Source organism: Trichechus manatus, unplaced genomic scaffold, assembly GCF_000243295.1.
Source record: "Trichechus manatus latirostris isolate Lorelei unplaced genomic scaffold, TriManLat1.0 scaffold00184, whole genome shotgun sequence".
NCBI classification, from domain to species: Eukaryota; Metazoa; Chordata; class Mammalia; order Sirenia; family Trichechidae; genus Trichechus; species Trichechus manatus.
In genome coordinates this window covers 3473996-3496391 of record NW_004444120.1, presented here as the reverse complement: position 1 = coordinate 3496391, position 22396 = coordinate 3473996, and the positions used below count along the sequence as shown (strand labels likewise).

The 22396-nt window shown below is 40.0% G+C and overlaps 1 protein-coding gene and 1 long non-coding RNA gene across 2 annotated transcripts in view; one reads left to right on the top strand and one right to left on the bottom strand.

The window, feature by feature from the left end:
• Positions 1–4758, top strand: part of GUCY2C (guanylate cyclase 2C) — a 102605-nt gene extending 97847 nt beyond the window's left edge. The window contains exons 26-27 of the mRNA XM_004387335.2: positions 1911–1987; positions 4357–4758. Coding sequence (XP_004387392.1) covers positions 1911–1987; positions 4357–4531 — 252 coding nt within the window. The 3' untranslated portion in view covers positions 4532–4758. The remainder of the gene's footprint in view (positions 1–1910; positions 1988–4356) is intronic.
• On the bottom strand, positions 3069–15283 carry LOC111822623 (uncharacterized). Its single transcript, XR_002825766.1, has 5 exons — positions 15225–15283; positions 7879–7936; positions 6607–6715; positions 5636–5739; positions 3069–3652 (listed from the first exon to the last, which is right to left on the bottom strand). It is a non-coding gene; the product is annotated as an uncharacterized LOC111822623 (long non-coding RNA).
• Positions 15284–22396: the final 7113 nt, after the last annotated feature.

Genomic DNA, 22396 nt, shown 5'->3' with positions numbered 1-22396 from the left:
TCAGAACTTTCCTTTAATCTGCAAAAAACCAAAACCATTGCCGCTGAGGTGATTTCAACTCATAGTGACCCTATAGGACAGAGTAGAACTGCCCCATAGCGTTTCCAAGGAGCGGCTGGTGGATTCAAACTGCTGACTTTTTGGTTAGCAGCCAAGCTCTTAACCACTACACTACCAGGGCTCCTTACTCCATGAAGCCCTTTTGAAATTTTGATCTATGACCAATATGTGATAAAATGCTGCCAAATTTCCTCCACATATACCCAAATTTTATCCCCAGTTCCTCAAAATCAGAGAGCTACAACCTGGTCCGGGACTTATTTTAAGTCAAAATTCCCATCTCTTCACTTACTTTCCTGCTCTCACTGCAAGATGCTGCTACTCTCTAAGGCCACCTTCTTCACCTTTCCAAAGCTCTGAGCAGTGAATCTCCAGGTGTGGTCCAGACTCCTGATACAGAATCATCTGGGTGCTTGCTAAAACGCAGATAATTGCACCCCCTACCAGCCAGTTAAACCAGTTATGATGGAGTTGACTCTGACTCATGGCGACCCCATGTGTATCAGAGTAGATCTGTGATCCACAGAATTTCTAATGGCTGATTTTTCAGAAGATCATCAGGCCTTTCTTTCAAGGCACCTCTGGGTAGACTTGGACCTCCAACCTTTTGGTTACCAACCACGTGCGTTAACCATTTGCTCCACCCAGGGGCTCAGCTCCCCACCAGGCCTACTAAATAAGACTTTCTGTGGATGTAGATCAGGAATCTATATTTCAAACAAGCCTTTCAACTGATTGTGATGTACACTGAAGTGCGTCATTACTCTGCTCTCCATGTTGTTTCTTAAATTTAGAGCAGCTGCCCTCCAGAGTCACCCAACTGTCTCCAACTGGCTCTCAGGCTGTTTTCCTTAGGTCATTACGATTTTTCCACAGTTGTTCTGAAGCTGATTACCACAGCAAGGTTATCCAGCTCCAGTAGTCACAATGCTTCCGACTTTATGCTCTGATTGCAGTTTGCAAAAGCCTCCTTTTATGTAGAGGTATCCTAACATCACCCTTGCTTTTTGAGCCCTCCATGAATACATTTTTCTGCACAGAACATTCCCACCAAAATAGCAGTGCTTTTTGGATCAATGCAGTCTAAACACAGCTAGCAAACCACTATTTTTTAAAAAAACAAGTGACTTTTTTAAAATATAACCATCCAATCTCCTTTTCAAATACAAGCTCTAGCAAAGCCAGGGTTTCCGGTAAGTTTCCATTCATTTTATAGCCTCCAGATAGGACCCAGCCAGGGACAGATTAACCAGTAAGCAAGGTACGCACGGGCTTACATTTAAGCAAGGTACACACAAATTAAAATTGTGCACTACAGATTAATAAGTAAGCACGTGTAAACCTGTGCGTACCTTGCTTGTTGGGTAATCCATCCCTGGACCCAACAAATATAATTTAGCAAGTGTTTAGTGTGATGCACACGTGTTTATGATTTACAAACTTAAGGAAAGGAAGCAGTGGCAAAAAGAAAGGGCTAGAAGAAAACACGGACAATGAAAATCAGCTAGATTTGTTGGCATATCAAGATTGTAGGTGACTGGTCATCCTCTTTAATTTACAGTTCTTGTATTGTTGCTATAGTGATATATTTGAAATGTCTTCTGGGGGAAAGAAAGGGAAAATTCTACTTTGAAAAAACATGTCTGGTGAACTAGAGACTTGTTTTTAAAACCGCACTTGGAAATAAAAATCTGTCTAGAGATAATGCAAATCATATCAGAAGCACGTGATATGCTTTAATATTGGCACTGATGAGAAATTTGGAGATGAGATGTTTCTGGGAAAAAGACAATTGTAGGAACAGTGGGCTAGAACTGCCTGTCTCATCTGTGTCCTTTTTTGTCCACTAGGGACGAGGAACTGAGACCACCTACTGGCTGACTGGGGTGAAGGACCAGGAGTACAATCTGCCAACCCCTCCAACTGTGTAAGCTACTGGGTGTGGCAGGGAGGGAGAGGGACGTTGGAGGTCTTGGCTTTGTAAGTTGTGCTACGTACTGCCAATTTAATTTTTGGGAAGTGCTTTGCAGGGGGCAGTGATATACTGGACGCAAGGTAAGGGGCTGTATACCCAGGAGACAGTTTAGAAACCTCCCTTCTCTGGCTGCTAGAAATTGGGTGTTCCAGACTTGCTCAGAAGAACAGGGTTAGTTCAGAGCTCACTAACACACGTCCAGGGAGCCCTGGTGGTGCAATGGTTAAGCCTTCAGCTGCTAACCAAAAGGTTGGGGGTTCAAGCCCACCAGCCACTCCACAGGAGAAAGATGTGGCAGTCCGCTTCCATGAAGATTACAGCCTTGGAAACCTTATGGGGCAGGTCTTCTGTGTCCTATAGGGTCGCTAGGAGTCTGAATCAACTCCATGGCAATGGGAATGCATGTCTGCTTCTGATAAGAGCAGAGCATTCTGGAAGCAAAGAGCCTGTCTGCATTTCCAGCCCCGCCTACATCTCACTGCGGAGACACTTGCAAACAGGGCCTCCCCCACCCTCCGGACTACAGTTCTAGGTTTTCACATCAAGTTTGTGTTCTCCCTGAGATGAGGAAAGCAAGGTTTCAGATCTAACTAACAAGTTTCAGTTCTCCTAAAAAAAACCCTTTGCCATCGAGTTGATTCTGACTCATAGCAACACTATAGGACAGAGTAGAAGTGCCCCCATAGGGTTTCTAAAGAGCGGCTGGTGCATTCGAACTGCCAACTATTTGGTTAGCAGCCAAGCTCTTAACCACTGCGCCGCCAGGGCTCCTCAGTTCTCCCAAAGGTGACTCAGATTGTCATTCAGTTGCACATTGGGAGGGGGTGCAGCAATCAGTCACATGGCTGTTGCCATGGCTTTGGCTATGGTAGAGAAATACTTTTTTTTTTTTTTTTAAATAATATTTTATTGAATTTTTGGTGAAAGTTTACACAGCAAGTTCCCATTTGACAAGGCACACAAATTGTTCAGTGACATTACATAGTTACATTTATCACATTGTGGCAACAGACTCTTTGGGTTCAGTTTGTCCCATTCCGGCGCTCTGGTTTCCTGCCCCTTTATCTTCTCATCTGTGCTTTTGAGTAATTGTTGACTTTTGGTCCCACACTGATTGTGAGTAGGGCACTGATCTTACGGGTATATCCTTTATTTTGTGTGCCGCTCCACTGTTGCACTAAAAGGTGCTCTCAGGGGATAGATAGACTCCGTTCTAGGTTTCAAGAGTGTCTCAGGGTGATAGTCTCAGGGAGTCCTCTCCTCTCTACTGTGCTTTTGTCTGGCTTTTCTTTTTTTAATAAGAATTTGAGTTCTGCGCCATACCGAGAAATGCTGTCTGGCAGACTCATAGGTTGGGCCCCAGGCAGACGGCAAGCCTGTGGAGATGAACAAAGGTTTCCTGGTATTGCTACAGCAGAAATACCACAAGTCGGTGGCTTTCAAGAACAGAAATGTATTTTCTCATAGTGCAGGAGACTAGAAGTCGGAATTCAGGGTGTTGGATGTAGAGGAAGGCTCTTTGTCTGTTGGCTCGGGGTGGGGGGAAGATTCTTGGTGATCTTCACGTGACACCTATCTCCCCCTCTGCTCCATCTTTGTGCTTGCTGGTCCCTATGTCTATAACTCCAAAGTGATTAGGTTTAGGACACACCCTACATGGAAATGACTCATTAGCATAACAGATAAACCCTATTCCCAAACCGGATTACATCCACAGGCATAGGCGTTAGAATTCCAACACATATCTTGGGGGATACAGTTCAGTCCCTAACAGATGCCAGAACAACCTAGATCTTTCTTGGGGCCCAGGAGACCTGGCCCCTTACTAGGAGTGCCATAGTTCCATTCCAAACTCTTGAAACCCTCGAACCGTTCTGAGCCCTCCACAAATAAGCTCCACGCTCCTGGGTATGTGTGGGTCCAGTGACTTTTCAGGGCTGTGTGGCAGGGGTCTAGCAGCCTCCTGGCTTCTGTTCCCTGGCATGTTTATCCCCTTCTTGCGGTGACATATGTAATCTTAGCTCCTCCTAACCATGCCTTCTAATTCTAGCAACAGGTTGTTTCACTGTGAAATTGAAATATAATGTTCCATTTGTATGGAAAATTTGTATGACTACATTCAGCAAGAGTCCCTTTCTTAGGCTTATCAGAAGCAAGGCTCCCTTTGTAGTCTTTGTACTTCCTGCATCTAGCACTGTCTAGCACAGAGCATGCACTCAGTGAGTATTTGGTGAACTGAACTGGTTATTCTGGAGCTAAGGGGTATTCTGTATAAATTGCTGAGAAGTTCCATTCCCCCCCCCCCACCACCCCCTTTCCAGGGAGAATCAACAACGCTTGCAAGCAGAATTTTCGGACATGATTGCCAGCTCTTTAAAGAAAAGACAGGCCGCAGGGACAAGAAACCGTAAACCAACACGAATAGCCAGCTACAAAAAAGGCACTCTGGAATACTTGCAACTGAACACCACAGGCGAGGAGAGCACCTATTTTTAAACGAGGCCTACGGACTCAGGTAAATTAAATCCAACTGCACTTGGGCAGTGACCTGCCGTGTCCTGAAAGCCTGCATTGTCCTGAGACCTCAATGAAAGAGAAAAAGACTTAGAGGCATTCTGCTTAGCCTGGGCTGCCCTGTCTGGAATGCAGACTGTCTTCTATGAATCAGATGTGAGCTCTCAGTGCAGTAACTACCTTCTGCTGCAGGGAGCTTCCGCCTGGGTAAGGGGAGAAATGAATATACTATCTAGAACTTGAGGAGATTTTGCTCTTGTTTTGTTTTTGTTTTATTTACTCTTTTTCTTCCTATTTGCATGATAGGATTTTTTGTAATTGTCCCAATTATATTTTAAATGCCTACTGTCACTAAATTATATTTAACTCATAATTTTTGCAGAAAATATGTTATATTTTAGGCAGGAATAAAAGTTAAAATTTACTGTGTCTGTTTATGTGTTTCCACCTATTCTATCCATTTTCCTGGAATGCATCAGATATCATCTTGTGCTCGCTGAAAAACGGATTAAATTACCCTGCGCTGAAGCAGGGCAAAGCTAGCATTGTTGCTCAGAGGGTAAGAACCCTAAAGGTCAGTATCACCTGCTGCCCGTGAGGGGATTTTTGTGTCTATCCTTGTACCATGAGAAGCACGGCCTGAAGCTATCTGGGATAAAGTCAAGTCCTATTTACCTGTGAAGACATGACACTTCAAACTCTGCAAATATCCCCCTTCCCACCATCCAGCAAGGAACCCTCGTGGCACAATGGTTAAGCGCTCAATGGCTAACAGAAAGGTCGGCAGTTTGAGCTCTCCAGCAGTTCCATGAGAGAAAAGAGCTGGCAATCTGCTCCCATGAAGATTTCAGACTAGGAAACCCTGTGGGAAAGTTCTCCTCATCCAAAACGGTTGCTATGAGTCAGAATCAACTCAAGGGCATACAACCACCACCATCCAGCAGCCATCCCCTATCCCTTCTCGCATCACCCCAGAATGACCCATTTACCTGAAGTCTCTGGGAAAATGACGAAAGTCAGCTGCTGATGAGTAGACTCGAGTCAGGAAAGGCGAGAACAAACGTGTATTACACTTCTGGCACTCACCTTCGAAACTGAAACAACGGGCCCAAGCACATTACTCCTCTGCCAAATCTCTGCTATGGAAACCACTCCAGAGGTTGTGAAAAATGTTATGTTGTCTCTACCACCTAGAAAAGCAGAAAATAAAAAATAATAAATTGACTCCTGATTTACAGGGTGACAATCTGCAGTAAGAGTCCTTACGTGGAACCTGGAGGTTTATTTTCTGCATGTGACTTAGTGTCCAGCATGAGGAGGCTTTCTACAGGGTGTGAGACTTTGACATGAAAGTTCTTGGTCATTCATTCAGTAAACATGTATCGAGCATCTCCACTTATTCCAGGGACTGTGTTTGATGTTAAACCAAACCAAACCCATTGCCATCAAGTCGATTCTGATTCATTGCCACCCTACAGGACAGAGTAGAACTGCCCCGTGGGGTTTCCAAGGAGCAGCTGGTGGATTCGAATTGCCGATCTTTTGGTTAGCAGCCGAGCTCTTAACCGCTACGCCACCAGGGCTCTTGTGTTTGGTGTTAGAGGTACAGAAACATAGTCTGCCCTTAGAAGCTTTGAATCTAATAGAAGAGCAAGAAATGTAAAAAGATAGGTGGATTTTGGTAACAAACAGCATTCTTGACAACAGGCCAACTTAGCAACTCAAAGACCAACCAGAAAAACTCAAAATCATCTTTAATGCTAATGGGGCACTGATGAAACAACTTCTCACTTGAAGGCTCCAATGTTCACCTTCCCTCACGGAAGCTACATGATGTGCAACAGAGGTGAGGCCTCTCTTGCCCACTTAGCAGTATGATATTGTACCCTTAATGGCAGTGATGTAAGAATGGGACCCAGGCAAGGGTCAAATCCCTGATCGGCTCTTTTCTAGCTGTAAATTAATTAATGTCTCTAAGCCTTGATATTTCGTCAGTAAATCATGACTCACAGAGTTGATGTAAAGATTAAAAAAAAAAAAAATTATCAAGCACCTACCACACTGTCAATCATATAGTAGATTCTCAACAAATAATCTTCCACTTTTCTCTTCTACTCGCCTTATAAATCAGAACTAACATTCTTCAAAGCAGGACCTCCATGTGAGCTAAGTATACATAAGCACATTATGTTAATTTTTTACAGCAACCTGTAAAAAAAAATTGGCATAGCTTATAAAAATACCTCACAGGGGGAGGGGGAGGGGGAGGGCATGGTTAGCAAACAAACACGAAGATGCTCATTATTTGTGTAAAAAAATTTCAAATGTGAACAAAAGTAGAGGGAATCATTAATGAACCCACATCATCAATTTCAAGAATTTTCAGCATTTTCCCAGTCTTCTTTAATCTATCTTCCACCAACTTTGTTTTGCAAGTATTTTAAAGGAAATTTCAAATGTCGTATCTTTCATCTATAAATATTTCTGTATGTCTTTTTAACATAGGGTTGAAAAAGTTTCTGTAAAGGGCCAGATAGTAACTCTTAATTTAGGCTTCTTGGGTCAGACTGTCTCTGTAGCAACTCTTCAACTATACTGGTTACAAAAGCCACCATTGACAATATAAGTCAATGGGCATGGCTGTGTTCCAATAAAACTTTATTTACAGAAACAGATGATGGCCTGTATTGGGCTGACCTCTACTCTAACAGATCTGGAATTCATAAAAGCATAACTAAAATGCCAGTATCTCATCAAACGAAATTAACGATGATTCCTTAATTTTAACTAATACTAAGTTCATATTTATTAAATTTTCACTGATTGTTTCAACACTGATTGTTTTGTTTTGGTTTATACAATTAGTTTGTTAAAATCAGGACCCAAAAAGATCCATACGTTGCACGTGGTTGAAATGTCACTTTAGTATCTTTTAACCTATAACGGTTCCCCCATACATGCTTTCCCCTGCCCCAGGACATTTATTTGTTGAAGAAACTGGATAATTTTCCCTAGATATTTCCCCACACATAGAATTTTAGCTGATTGCTTACTCATGGTTATATTTAATTGGTTCTTATATTTTCCGTATTTCTTAGAATCTGGTAGTTAGATCTAGAAGCTTGATTACATTCAGATTCAATATTTGTCCAAGATGATTTACGTCGCTAGTGTCTCTCAGGGGAACATTTTACAGAATAATACATTTGGGATTCCAGCTCTGATTATCTGCAGTGAGACTGGATTATGATGTCAGCCTTAGCACAAACTCTAATGCCCTCCTCTCACCTCAAGCTGCCAAAATGACTGAAAAATATCTATATACCCACAGCAGTGTTGGGAAACAGGAAACAGTGTCCTTAGTAGATCAGTAATTATGAGACATTCCTAAAAGACAGAAGACATATGGGATTGGATTAAATGAGGAAAGAGTAGCCCAAAACATATGCAGAAGAAGACTGCTGGAAAAGATAGGAAGGGCTCTGAGGGTGCTCCAAGCTCAGAGGGAGCAGACAAGGTGAGCAAGGGAAAGTCTTGGTGTAATTGTCAGGGTTACTAGTCAGCACCCCGTAGCACCTGCCAATTGGTTTGGCAGCTGCCCCCTCCTTCCTAGCAGCAGACATCACAGGCATCTCCCTCCAGATGGGAACTGTGCCTGTAGACACTTGAATATCTGATCATATTCAGAAAGAATCAGGGAGTCTTGTGCCCAGAAAATTTACTGACAAACCCCACATAGCAACACATCTGTACACACCCACAGTCTCGACTGTGAAAAACAGACACATGACTCATAGGCTAATTAAAAATCTCAAATACAAAGAACCAACAGTAACTAATTTTGAGGAAATGAAAGACACATATTGATCACAACAAAGGATTAACAGTGAATACAGCAAATAGAAGGAGCTTTAGAATATGTATAACTAATATTCCAAGATAAATGTGAGTGGACAGTGCATCTATTAAATTCAAAATATGTAGTGATTTTAGAAATTTAAATTTTGAGCATTGAAATAAAATGCAATAGACGAACTGAAGGGAAAAACAAAACCAGTTGAGAAGAGAATTATGAATAAAAATTAAGGTAAGTGGTGTTCCCAGGACAGAGAATAAAAAATTTTTAAGAGATATGTAGGATAGATAAGGATATTCCAATATTGCATAAATTGAGCTCCAAGGGAAGAAAACAGAGATTACAAAGGAAGGGAATAGAAAAATAAATAAAATAATACAAGAAGTATTTTCAAGAATTGAAAAAAAAGAAAAATATGAGTCCTTAGTTTGAAAGGGTCTTCCAAATACCAAGAGATGAATTTAAAAACAAAAACAGACCCGCTCATAGACACATGTAGTAAAAAATATAGAACATCCTAAAAGCTCCCGGACGAAGAAAAAAAACTACAAAGCAACAAAAATCAGATTGGCATTAGATTTTTCACCCAAAATACTAGCAGTAGAAAGAAAATTGAGCAATAGATTCATAGCTCTAAGAAAATATGTTTATAAACCAAGATTCTTTTCACACATGCAAGTACTCAGAAAGTCTACCACATTTGAACTCTATCTGAAAGAAGTATAAAAGGAAGTACTCCATTAAAACAACAAGTGTATTCAATACAGGGGAAACCAGCACAACTTGTACAAGGAAAGGTCATGGAAGCTCCATAGACACATCCAAACTCCCTGAGGGACTGAATTGCTGGGTGGAGGGCTGTTGGGACCATGGTCTCGGGGAACAACTAGCTCAATTGGCAAAACAGTTTATAAAGACAATGTTCTACATTCTACCTTAGTGAGTAGTGTCTGGGGTCTTAAAAGCCTGTGAGCAGCCATCTAAGATACTCCACTGGTCTCATCCCTTCGGGAGCAAGGGAGAATGAAGAGAACAGGATACAAGGAAAAGATTAGTCCGAAGGACTAATTGTCCACAGCTACCAAGGCTTCCACCGAACTGAGTCCAGTACAGCTAGATGGTGCCCGGCTACCACCACTGACTGCTCTGACCAGGATCACAACAGAGGGTTCTGGACAGAGCTGGAGAAGGATGTAGAGCATAATTCTAACTCACAAAAAAAAAGACCAGATATACTGGCCTAAAGGAGACTGGAGAAACCCCGAGAGTATGGCCCCCAGATACCCTTTTAGCTCAGTGGTGAAGTCGTTTCCGAGGTTCACCGTTCAGCCTGGGAGTGGACAGCCCCATAAAACCAAATGGGACTAATGAGGTACAACAGTCCAGGGACAAGGGCCAGAAGGCCGAAGGGGACAAGGAAGCTGGTGATAGGGAACCCAAGGTTGAGTAAGGATAGTGTTGATGTGTTGTGAGGTTGTCAACCATTGTCATAGTGCAACATATGTACTAACTGTTAAATGAGAAACTATTTTGTTCTGTAAGCTTTCTTCTAAAGTGAGAATAGCAGCACAATTGGAAGAGCATAGTCAATGTCACTGAACTGTGCATGTAGAAATTTTTGAAATGGTGTATCGTTGGCTATGTCTATTTTCACCAAAAAAAAAAAGGTCGAGAAGGGAGAGGGTTGACATGGTGTGGGGTTGTTAACCAATGTCATGAAACAATATGTGTACTACTGTTTCATGAGAAACTATTTGTTCTGTAAGCCTTCACCTGAAGTAAGATAAAAAAATTAAAAAAATTAAAAAAAATAAAACAAGAAGTGTATTCAAGAGGAAGACGGCAATACTATAATAAATTACAAGCACTGACTGAAAATATTAAAGTAGAAGTGCAACTAAATCAATCAGCCATATATTTTGTCCATTTAATACCAGATATCCAGTATGAAAAAAGTGAAGCAGACTTAACAAAAATTTTAAAATGCATTTTTACCCTATTCTCTTTCTTGCAATTCTGTGGAGAACAATGGAAATAACAAATAAATAGAGGAGAAAATTCCATCTTTAAAGAAACAAGAAAATGGTCAATTTTTTAAACTACATAATATGAATCATACCAGTCAAAAACTGACATCTGGAGCAAAATAAGGACCAAAGTAAGGGAGGAAACTTGAGCCAGCTCTTACTTCTTCAGACCTCAAGAAAGAAAGTGATTTCCCCCAAAGTTACTATCACCGTCCTGAAAGGCTCATCTGTTGATCTGCGGATTGAGGCGACCAGATTTAGACCATGAGGAAACATTCCAAGATAGAATGTGGACTGTGATAAATGCATCTAACTATATTATACAGAATGACATAATCTCACTGAAGGGGGTGGTGAAGAAAGAGTTGACATAGATAACTTTTGAAAACAATATTTTCACTAGATATTGTAAGGTTAAAAACAAAACAATTTGAGAAAACACTTGAGTTGGTAAAATTGTGTCTCACAGGAGTATGGGTTAGAAATTCTGAAGCTACTTTACATGTATAGCATGTTGAGTAAATAAGTAAATATACTGTACATATTAGCAGCAGATTTCTCAGTGCCAGAAAAAGTAATTACAAATGAGCAAAGGGGAAATGCTAGAATAAACTTTGTGGTGCTGGATTGGATCAGAGGTATCAATATGAACACATGTTAACTTTAATATATATACAGATAGCTACAGAAATAAATGTAGGTAAGTGTTTATATGCTCACCCACATATATCGCTATCTCTTTCCACTGAGAGCACCTAGAAGCAGTAACACCCAGGTAACAATGAGTATCATCTAGATCTTGGTTTCTAAATATCATTCTTAAAAAAAAAAAAAAAAAAAAAAACAGAGCTCCTTGGAGAAGTGATTGATTTCCGGTCTGGGGCAGGAAAAATACAAGATAAATTTGGAATATCTTGTATTGCCAGAAAGTAAAAAAAGTTTGGGATAGGTCAAAAGGACACAGGAACAAACCTGAAAGAGCTCTCAATGACGAACTCTGGAAGAAACTGAAAAATAAAATAAATAATGACAGTTTTGGATTATAACCGAAAGAATAAAGTAAATACCACGATTCCATACTGGCATAAATAAATAATTAAATACAGAAATGAGGGAGAAGGGACAACTCTTTCTGAGAGAAGAATTTCAATTAATAAATTCAAAAGAAAGGAAGAAAATAGAATCATCATTAGAACACCACAGTAATAATTGCTACAGTCAAGATCCACAAATTAATATTAAAATTAGTGGGTGAAAGTTTAATGAGAACAGGATATTTGCATAGTTTTAAAGTATCTCCCTCCCCCCACAAATTTATTAATTACCAACGAAAAAAATATTAAAGTGGAGAAACCTTCAGACACCACCTCAACCAAATGATTAAGGTTAACTTCACCAGTGTCTGATATGATTCAAGAGAGGGTCCTACTCCAAGTAGCTAAAGCAATGTTGAAAGAGAAGAACTAAGTAGGAAAACCCACATTTCCTGATTTTAAAGTCACAGTAATCAAAACAGACTGCTACTGGTATAACAATAGACACACAGACAACGGAATAGAGTTGAGAGTCCAGAAATAAACCCACACATCTATGGTCAACTGATTTTTGACAAGGATGCTACATCCATTTGATGGGGAAAGAAGAGTCTCTTCAATAAATGGTGCTGAAAAAATTGTATTTCCACACGCAGAAAAATGAAACAGGATTCATGCTTCACACCATATACAAAAGCAAATCCAAGATGGATTAAGGACTTAAACATGCAAACTAAAACCATAAAATTCTTAGAAGAACAAGCAGAGGCAACATTGCCAGGCTTACCTTTAAACAACAAATTATCTAATATTATAACAAAACCATAAATAACAAAAGACAAAATAAATAAATGGGACCTCATAAAAAATTAAAACTTTTGTTCATCAAAAGACTACCAAAAAAGTGAAAAGAAAAGCTACCAAATGGGAGAATATCTTCAGAAACCATATATAATATGGTTATAATAATTAGAATACATATAAAATTCTCCCCCATGCATCTGTCAGTTTGTCATACTGTGGGGGCTTGCATGTTGCTGTGATGCTGGAAGCTATGCCACTGGTATTCAAATACCAACAAGGCCACCCATGGCAGACAGGTTTCAGCTGAGCAACCAGACTAAGACAGACTAGGAAGAAGGACCTGGTGGTCTAATTCTGAAAAGAATTAGCCAGTGAAAACCTTATGAATAACAGCAGAACATTGTCTGACACAGTGCCAGAAGATGAGCCCCTCAGGTTGGAAGGCACTCAAAATACGACTGGGGAGGAGCTGCTTCCTCAAAGTAGAGTTGACCTTAATGACATGGATGGAATCAAGCTTTCAGGACCTTCATTTGCTGATGTGGCATGACTCAAAATGAGAAGAAACAGCTGCAAATATCCATTAATAATCGGAATGTGGAATGTATGAAGTATGAATCTAGGAAAATTGGAAATCGTCAAAAGACAATCATATGGTCTAATATACAGACAATGACAATTTGAAGAGGAATGACATTGCATTCATTGTCAAAAAGAACATTTCAAGATCTATCCTGAAGTACAATGCTGTCAGTGATAGGACAATATCCACATGCCTACAAGAAAGACCAGTTAATACGACTGTTATTCAAATTTACGCACCAACTACTAAGGCCAAAGATGAAGAAATTAAAGATTTCTACCAACTTCTTCAGTCTGAAATTGATCAAACATGCAATCAGGATGCATGAATAATTACTGGTGATTGGAATGCGAAAGTTAGAAACAAAGAAGGATCAGTAGTTGGAAAATATGGCCTTGGTGATAGAAATGATGCCAGAGATTTCATGATAGAATTTTGCAAGACCAGACTTCTTCATTGCAAATATCTTTTTTCAACAACATTAAACAGTGACTATACACATGGACTTTGGCAGATGGAATACACAGAAATCAAATTGACTACATCTGTGGAAAGAGATAATGGAAAAGCTCAGTATCATCAGTTAAAACAAGGCCAGGGGCCAACTGTGGAACTGACCATCAATTGCTTATATGCAAGTTCAAGTTGAAGCTGAAGAAAATTAAAGCAAGTCCACGAGGACCAAAGTACAACTTTGAGTATATCCTACCTGAATTTAGAGACCATCTCAAGAATAGATTTGACGCCTTGAACACTAATGATGGAAGACCAGATGAGTTGTGGAATGATATCAAGGACATCATACATGAAGAAAGCAAGAGGCCATTAAAAAGACAGTAAAGAAAGAAAAGACCAAAATGGATGTCAGAAGAGACTCTGAACGTTGCTCTCGACTGTAGAGTAGCTAAAGCGAAAGGAAGAAATGGTGAAGGAAAAGAGCTGAAGATTTCAAAGGTCACCTCAAGAAGACAAAGTAAAGTATTATAATGACATGTGCAAAGACCTGGAGATAGAAAACCAAAAGGGAAGAACATACATGGCCTTTCTCAAGCTGAAAGAACTGAAGAAAAAATTCAAGCCTCAAGTTGCAATTTTGAAGGATTCTATGGGGAAGTGTTAAACAATGCAGTAAACATCAAAAGAATCACTATACCAAAAATAACTGATCAATGTTCAACCATTTCAGGAGGTAACATATGATCAGAAACCAATGGTACTGAAGGAGGAAGTCGAAGCTCCACTGAAGTCACTGGCAAAAATCAAGGATCCAGGAATTGACGGAATACCAACTGAGCTGTTTCAACAAATGGATGCAGTGCTGGAAGTGCTCACTTGTCTGTGCCAAGAAATTTGGAAGACAGCTACCTGGCCAATTGACTGGAAGAGTTCCATATTTGTGCCCATTCCAAAGAAAGATGATCCGACCAAATGCAGAAATCATCAAACAATATCATTGATATCACACGCAAGTAAAATTTTGCTGAAGATCATTCAAAAGCGGCTGCAGCAGTAAATCAACAGGGAACTGCCCAAAATTCAAGCTGGATTCAGAAGAGGATGCAGAATGAGGCATATAATTGCTGACATCAGATGGATCCTGGCTGAAAGCAGAGAATACCAGAAAGATGTTTACTTGTGTTTTATTGACTATGCAAAGCCATTCGACTGTGTGGATCATAACAAATTATGGGTAAGATTGGAAAGAATGGGAATTCCAGAGCACTTAATTGGGCTCATGAGGAACCTGTACATAGATCAAGGAGGAGTCATTTGAATAGAACAAAGGGATACCGGGTGATTTAATGTCAGGAAAGGTGTGTGTCAGGGTTGTATCCTTTCACCAAACTTATTCAATCTGTATGCTGAGCAAATAATCTGAGAAGCTGGGCTATATGAAGAAGAACGCAGCATCAGGATTAGAAGAAGACTCATTCACAACCTATGTTATGCAGATGCCACAACCTTGCTTGCTGAAAGCAAAGAGAACTTGAGGCACTTACAGACGAAGATCAAATACTACAGCTTTCGGTATGGATTACACCTCAACATAAAGAAAACAAAAATCCTTGCCACTGGACCAATAAGCCACATTATGATAAATGGAGAAAAGATTGAAGTTGTCAAGGATTTCATTTTACTCTGATTCACAATCAACACCCATGGAAGCTGCAGTCAAGAAATCAAATGACAAGTTACATTGGGCAAATCTGCTGCAAAAGACCTCTTTAAAGTGTTGAAAAGTAAAGATGTCACCTTGAAGACAAAGGTACACCTGACCGAAGCTATCTTAGGCTGGGTTCTCTAGAGAAGCAAAACCAGTGAAGTGTATAAATATATACAGAGATAGATTTATATCAAGGAAACAGCTCACTCAGTTGTAGAGGCTGGAATGTCCCAAGTCCATGGATCAGGATAGAGCTTTCTCTGGATTCAAGTAGCCACAGGGGCTGGTGAACCCAAGGTCAGCAGGTTCTGGAGAGCAGGGCTCTTGCTCACAATCTGTGAAGATCAATGAATCCCGAGATTGGCAGGCAAGATCGCAAGGCTTCTCCTGATTCACCTAGCTGTGGGGGCTGGCGAACCCAAGATCAGCAGATCGGAGAGCCCAGCTCCTGCTCATAGGCTGTGAAGATCAACAAATCCCAAGATCAGTAGATAAGCTGATAGCTCAAGTTCCAAGAATCAGAGGTCAGATGAACAGGATGCAGCTATAGGACCCAGAGCGATCAAAAAGCCAGAACATCTGTTATATTTGGATACAGGCCACACCCTCAAGGAAACTCCCTTTCAACTGATTGGTTACTCACAGCAGATCCCATCATGGGAGTGATCTCATATAAACACTGAGAATAATGGCCCAGCCAACCTGACATACAATCTTAACCATCAAATAAGCCACAGTATTTTCAATTGCCTCATATGCATGCGAAAGCTGGACAATGAATAAGAAAGACTGAAGAAGAATTGACACCTTTGAATTATGGTGTTGGTGAAGAATATTGAACATACCATGAACTGCCAAAAGAATGAATAAATCTGTCTTGGAAGAAGTACAGCCAGAATGCTCCTTAGAAGCAAGGATGGCAAGACTACATCTCACATACTTTGGACATGTTATCAGGAGGGATCAGTCTCTAGAGAAGGACATCATGCTTGGTAAAGTAGAGGGTCAGCAAAAAAGAGGAAGACTCAATGAGATGGATTGACACAGTGGCTGCAACAATGGGCTTAAGCAGAACAACCACTATGAGGATGGTACAGGACTGGGCAGTGTTTTGTTCTGTTGTACATAGGGTTGCTATGAGTTGGAATCAACTTGACGGCACCTAACAACAACATATAAAACTTTGAAAACTTAGCAACAAAAAGACAAATAACCCAATCAAAAAATGGGTAAAGGACTTAAATAGACATTTCACCAAAGAGGACATTCAAATACCACCAAAAACATGAAAGGATGCTCAGTGTCATTAGCCATCAGAGTGCAAACCAAAACCATAATGAGATACTATTTCATTCCCACTATGGATGGCTAAGATAAAAAAACAGAAAATAACAAATGTTGGTGAAGATGTGGGCAAACTGGAACACTTATCCATTGTGAGTGAGAATGCAAAATGGTACAGCTCTTGTGGAAAACGACGTGGTGTTTTCTCAAAAAAACTGAAAATAGGACTACTATATGACCCAGCAATTCCACTCCTAGGTTTATATCCAAAAGACTTGAAAGCATACATTCAAACAGAGACTTGTACACCAATGTTCATTGCAGCACTATTCACAATAGCCAAAAGGTGGAAACAATCTAAAGGCTCACCAACAGATGAATGGATAAACAAAATGGGGCACATACATACAATGGAATGCTACTCAGCCAGTAGGAGAAATGAACTCTTGATATATGCTACAATATGGATGGAGCTGGAAGACAGTACGCTTAGTGAAATAAGTCAATCACAAAAGGATAAACATTATATAACCTTACTTACATAAAAAGACAAGAAAAGGCAAATGTATAGAGAACAAAATTTATTAGTGGTTACCAGGGGTGGGAGGGACAGGAAAAGGGAGGATTAATGATGATGGAAATATCACATTGATTAAAGGTAGTGTTACACAGCTGATTGTTGTAATTGCTGTGAATAAGTTGTACACCTGTAAAAAGTTGAATTGACAAAAGTTGCGTGATATATTTACGACAAAAAATAGAGTTCTGTATTTTTATGCAAATAATGCACATCTTCTACCTTTACTTGCCAACCACGCCCTCTCCCCATGAGACATTTTTATAAGTGCACTATGCAAATTTTTTTTTTTTTAACAACAACTTGAAAAAAAATTGGCAGCGCGGCACTTACAAAAATACTTCACGGGGGGAGGGCGAAGTTGGCAAACAAACGTAGAAGTTGTGCATTATTTGTGTAAAAATACAGTAGCTGCTGAGGCTGCTCCTGTACAACCAAAAACCTCATGGGGTTTGATTCCTTGGTTTGGAGGTTTAGGGTCATGGTTTCATGAGATATCTCAGTTAATTGGCCTAATAACATGTTTAGTGCTTCTATTCTACCTCCTGGTTTGTTGCAAGTAGGTCTTAAAATCTTACAAGTGGCCATCCAAGGCACAACAATTGCTCTCTATTTACCTGGAGCAACAGAGAAAGAATAGTCAGGAATAGGAGGAGGATATGGAATGTGTGGCTAATTGCCTGCCTGAATAATTGCCTCATTGGCCATGAGAAAGAAGAACTGGGTGATGCTTGGCTACCATTACTGAACATTTTAATCAAAGATTCTATAGAAGTAAGGGAGAATGAAGAGAACAGGATACAAGGAAAAGATTAGTCCGAAGGACTAATGGACCACAGCTACCAAGGCCTCCACCAGACTGAGTCCAGTACAGCTAGATGGTGCCCAGCTACCACCACTGACTGCTCTGACCAGGATCACAACAGAAGGTTCTCGACAGAGCTGGAGAAGGATGTAGAACAAAATTCTAACTCACAAAAAAAAAAAACAGATTTACTGGCCTAAAGGAGACTGGAGAAACCCCAAAAGTATGGCCCCCAGACACCCTTTTAGCTCAGTGGTGAAGTCATTTCCGAGGTTCACCGTTCAGCTGGGGAGTGGAAAGCCCCATAAAACCAAATGGGACTAATGAGGCACAGCAGTCCAGAGACAAGGGCCAGAAGGCAGAAGGGAACAGGAAAGCTGGTGATAGGGAACCCAAGGTTGAGTAAGGATAGTGCTGATGTGTTGTGAGGTTGTTAATCATTGTCATAGGGCAACATGTGTACTAACTGTTAAATGAGAAACTATTTTGTTCTGTAAGCCTTCATCTAAAGTAAGAATAGTAGCACAATTGGAAGAGTGTAGTCGATGTCACTGAACCGTGCATGTAGAAATTTTTGAAATGGTGGATCTTTGGCTATGTATATTTTCACCAAAAAAAAAAGGTCGAGAAGGGAGAGGGTTGACATGTTATGGGGTTGTTAACCAATGTCATAAAACAATATGTGTACTACTGTTTCATGAGAAACTATTTGTTCTGTAAGCCTTCACCTGAAGTACAATTAAAAAAAAAAAAGATTCTATAGAAGAATCTCGATCAAAAGGGGAAAAATGCAGAACAGAATCTCAAATTCTCATGGGCTCCAGACTTCCTGGAGCCATGAAGTTTGGATGACCCCCTGAAATTATTGCCCTGGGTCAACTTTAAACCTTAAACCAAAAATATCCCCTGAAGTCTTCTTAAAACCAAACAATAGTTTAGCTTATTAGTAAAAAATGTCTGCCTCAAGCATTATGTTCTTTTAAGAACTATCTAAATGGAATAAAATTGATAACCACAACTTGAAAGATCAGACAAGAACCTTAGGGGAAAGTGAATTTATGGTAACAGGCAAGGAACAACTCAGAAAAGGAGGGTGAGAATGGTTGCACAACTTGAAGAATGTAATCAATGTCACTAAATGGTACCTGTAAAAAGTGTTGAATTGGTGTATGTTTTGCTGTGTATATTCTCAACAACAACAACAAAATAAGTAAAAAAAAAAAAAAAAGAGAGGATCATATCACCTCTGTGGTATCCATGATGTTCTTTCCTAAAATGCATAACCTGAATCAAATCTTGACAAAACATCCTAAAAACTCAAACTGAGGGGCATTCTACAAAATACAGTAAAATCTGTGAAAGCTAGAACCTCTGTAAGGCAAAAACCTATGAGAAAAGGAAAATTTAAATATTTTCTACTAAAACAAGTTATAGAAAAGTGGTAAGACTGCATCCTGTCAAAGGCGGAAAACTTGTAAGAATCAGAAAAACAAGGCAGTTTCACTGAGTTCCAGCTTCCACAGGTTTCACTACATCTAACCAGTACTAAGAAGAAAGTTGTAGGAAATGGTGGTGTTACCAGGTGAAAACCCCAGGTTCTTACTCGGCATGACTCGAATTGGCCAACAAGTGAGAGACCAAGGTGGGAGAACAGGAAAGCCACCTTTATTTTGTTGTACAAGGAAATGGAGTCAGTCGGAGCTTACTGCTGCCAAGACTACTTGCCAAGGGTGGGCAGGTAAGTTATTTTTGAAGGGGTTTACAAGTAGGGAGTTCATACAAGCTACGTCAGCAACGTTCTTAATCATACTACACAGGCACAATGGGGTTCACATATAACCTCCAAGCAAAAGCAGTATCCAAATGCAAAGCTAGGGGGGTGGGAGTGGGAGCCAGCAAAGGAAACGATTTTTCAATACAACACTGTAGGGGAGGAAGCCAGTTAGAGAATACTGCACTGCAGAAGCTCTGCCTCGATGGAGCCCTAAGAGACTTAGCTTACGACGGACTCTATCTTAGGTTAAAGGAATAAGAAATGAAATATGTTTGCAGTTGCAGAGATGACCTGTGGAGAGACTGAGTTCACTGATAACAGAAGGAGGAGAGAGAGCAAGATGGAGAGAATTGTAAGTAAACTGACTCTTCCTCTATCACAGCAAGAAGCCAGATAATATCTAAATTGATAAAGCACAACCTCTAGATGGCCTAAAAGCAAAAATAGCAAAAAGGGACAACTCCAGAGAAGTGGACTAGGGGGAGGAAAAGAGTGGGTCAGGTGACTTGCTTCTCATTACGAGCACTTCTTGCATTTTGTAATTTTTTAACCACGTGAATATGTCACTTACATTATTTTTAAGAAAAAAAAATTTTCCATAAAACTGGGCAAGATTATGTTCTATAAATATTCAGAATAAAATTCCTTTTAAAATTAAATGCCCTCAGATGTACAAAATGAGTCTCAATTATAGAAGGAAAAATTCACCCATAAAAATTCTTTTGTCAGTAATCTGCCTATTGCACAAAATGAAGTACTCTTGTCTTTTGGAGAGCATTTTTCTAATTAATGTTTTGTAATTGAAAAAAGAACAACCACAACAAATGAGGGGGGAAATGGCTCCCTTTGAGCCTGAGCCCCATGAATTTTTATTCAGCCAGCAGATGGCACACCAGATGTTGGGTGACGTGTTCTGAAATTGGCCTTGTTCCATTAAATGGTGATAAATTAGTTATTGTAGAAATCTAAGAATTTCCTGAGTACATCTTTGTGGAGAATGGCTTTGTGTTTGGAGTAACGGCACATTGTTTTCAAGTTTGCTAAAAATGTCATTTTCCTTTTTCTGTACTTGTATGGAATATAAAACTACATGCATGTGCTTATATACACACATACATTATATAATAATACCAAATACTAATAATACCAAATACATACAATACTAAATACTCCATATCTTGAACCTTTAAATAATTGCAATTTGGCACCGTGTAGATTATTCCATCAAAGGGCTTAAAGTTTAACCCAATCCCAGGGTAGATCGAGCTCACAGCATAAAAACCAGTGGCATGCTCCTATCTTAAGCGTGTCCTAATATTTGAAAAGACTCATAACTTACAATTCACGTTTGTTATCAAGGAAAGAAAAACATGATTTATTACTCTCAGTTCTACATTTCATTAGAAATAAATTAATCAAATCTTGTGCTTTATAGAAGTACCAATGTTTTGTAAGAGTGAAAATTGCACAAGAGCCTTCTGCAGCTTCTAAAGAGATTCTAAATTATCCACTCACCCACTCAGCCAGGAACAAAAATGGTATACAGCGATGCTTCTCAATCTCTGTTTGAAGGACCTTTTTGTTTTTCATTTCAAGTCTGTCTCAAATGATATCTTATAAAACACAAAATCACATTGTTGCATGTTGGTGGCAATGTCCAACTACCGTAAAAGTTTCCAAACGCTAATACTCAGTTTTGGTACTTCTCTGACGGAGGACTGGTAACAGAGAGTTTGCAGACCAGTCCCAGTTCTGCAGAGCCCCTGAGCACTGGTAGAGAGGACCAGAAATTCAGAAAGCTACCTTTAGTCTCTATTTGGCCACAAGCTAATTGACAAGCCTTTGGACAAGTCACTTACCCTCCCAAGGTGGCTGGGGACTAAACAAGTTCCTGTAGATGAAAGCTTTATCAACGGTAAAGAACAATGTTATTATTATCCTTAACCTCTCTGGATCTCAGTTTCTATCTAACTTCAAAAAAAGTTGAATGAGGTAATCTTTAAGGTCCTTTAGACTTTAATAACTCTGTGTGTTTACACATTTGTTGAAATAAAGCAAGAGGGTAGACAATGCATTGATACAGTGTAGCACCAAAATGTGTCTAGGGAACCTGGTGTAGAGGGGCTTGTTCCCAAGCCTGTCCTGTCTCCTCATCCTTGACTCCCCTCCCTGAGTCCTGTGGTAACTGACAAGGACGCATCAGGTCAAATGCTGCTGTTGAGAGCTTACAAGTCCCACTTGGAACAGAAAATGAGTCCTAATCAACAACTTGGGCACATGACTCACAGTTACTATGAAAGCAGGAAGTTTTCTGCCCTGATTCTGCCTTTTTGTTTCTTCTTAGTTGCTAATTTAGGAGATAATACTGGAGCCATTATTCCCTGTCCTAGAATGTGACCCAGCTGGAGCTGGACTCCCAAGGACACATCAACTGGGCCCTGAGGTATAGAGACAACAGCTCGGACAATCTTGGGAAACATCTTTTCACATAAACAAATGGTAAACAGAGCACAAAAGACCCACATACTTTCCACTCTTATCTTTTTCTATTAGCATTTAGTGAATAGTAAGATTTGTTGGACCCATGAGGACTCTCCTGACTGTCATTACTGAAACCCGTACCAACGATTATTAAGAAAGACAATTCAAAATGTAGACTCACAGTGATTTAGCAGTTTTCAGCCAGTCTGTGAAAAGGTGGAGCTTTCGATGTTTTTGCCCATTTGTAATGTTGATATATACTGATGATTCTGTAGCGTTCCTTGGATTTCGGCAGACATGGCTGTGGCAGCATGCTTGTCCATTTTCCCACTCTTTCCTATTCTGTAATATTCCTTGGACTCGGGCAGACGTGGCTCTAGCAGCATGCTTGTCCGTTTTCCTCCTTTTGCCTTTTTGAATATGTTGCCGAATAAAACTTTTCGTTTTTGGTTTACTAA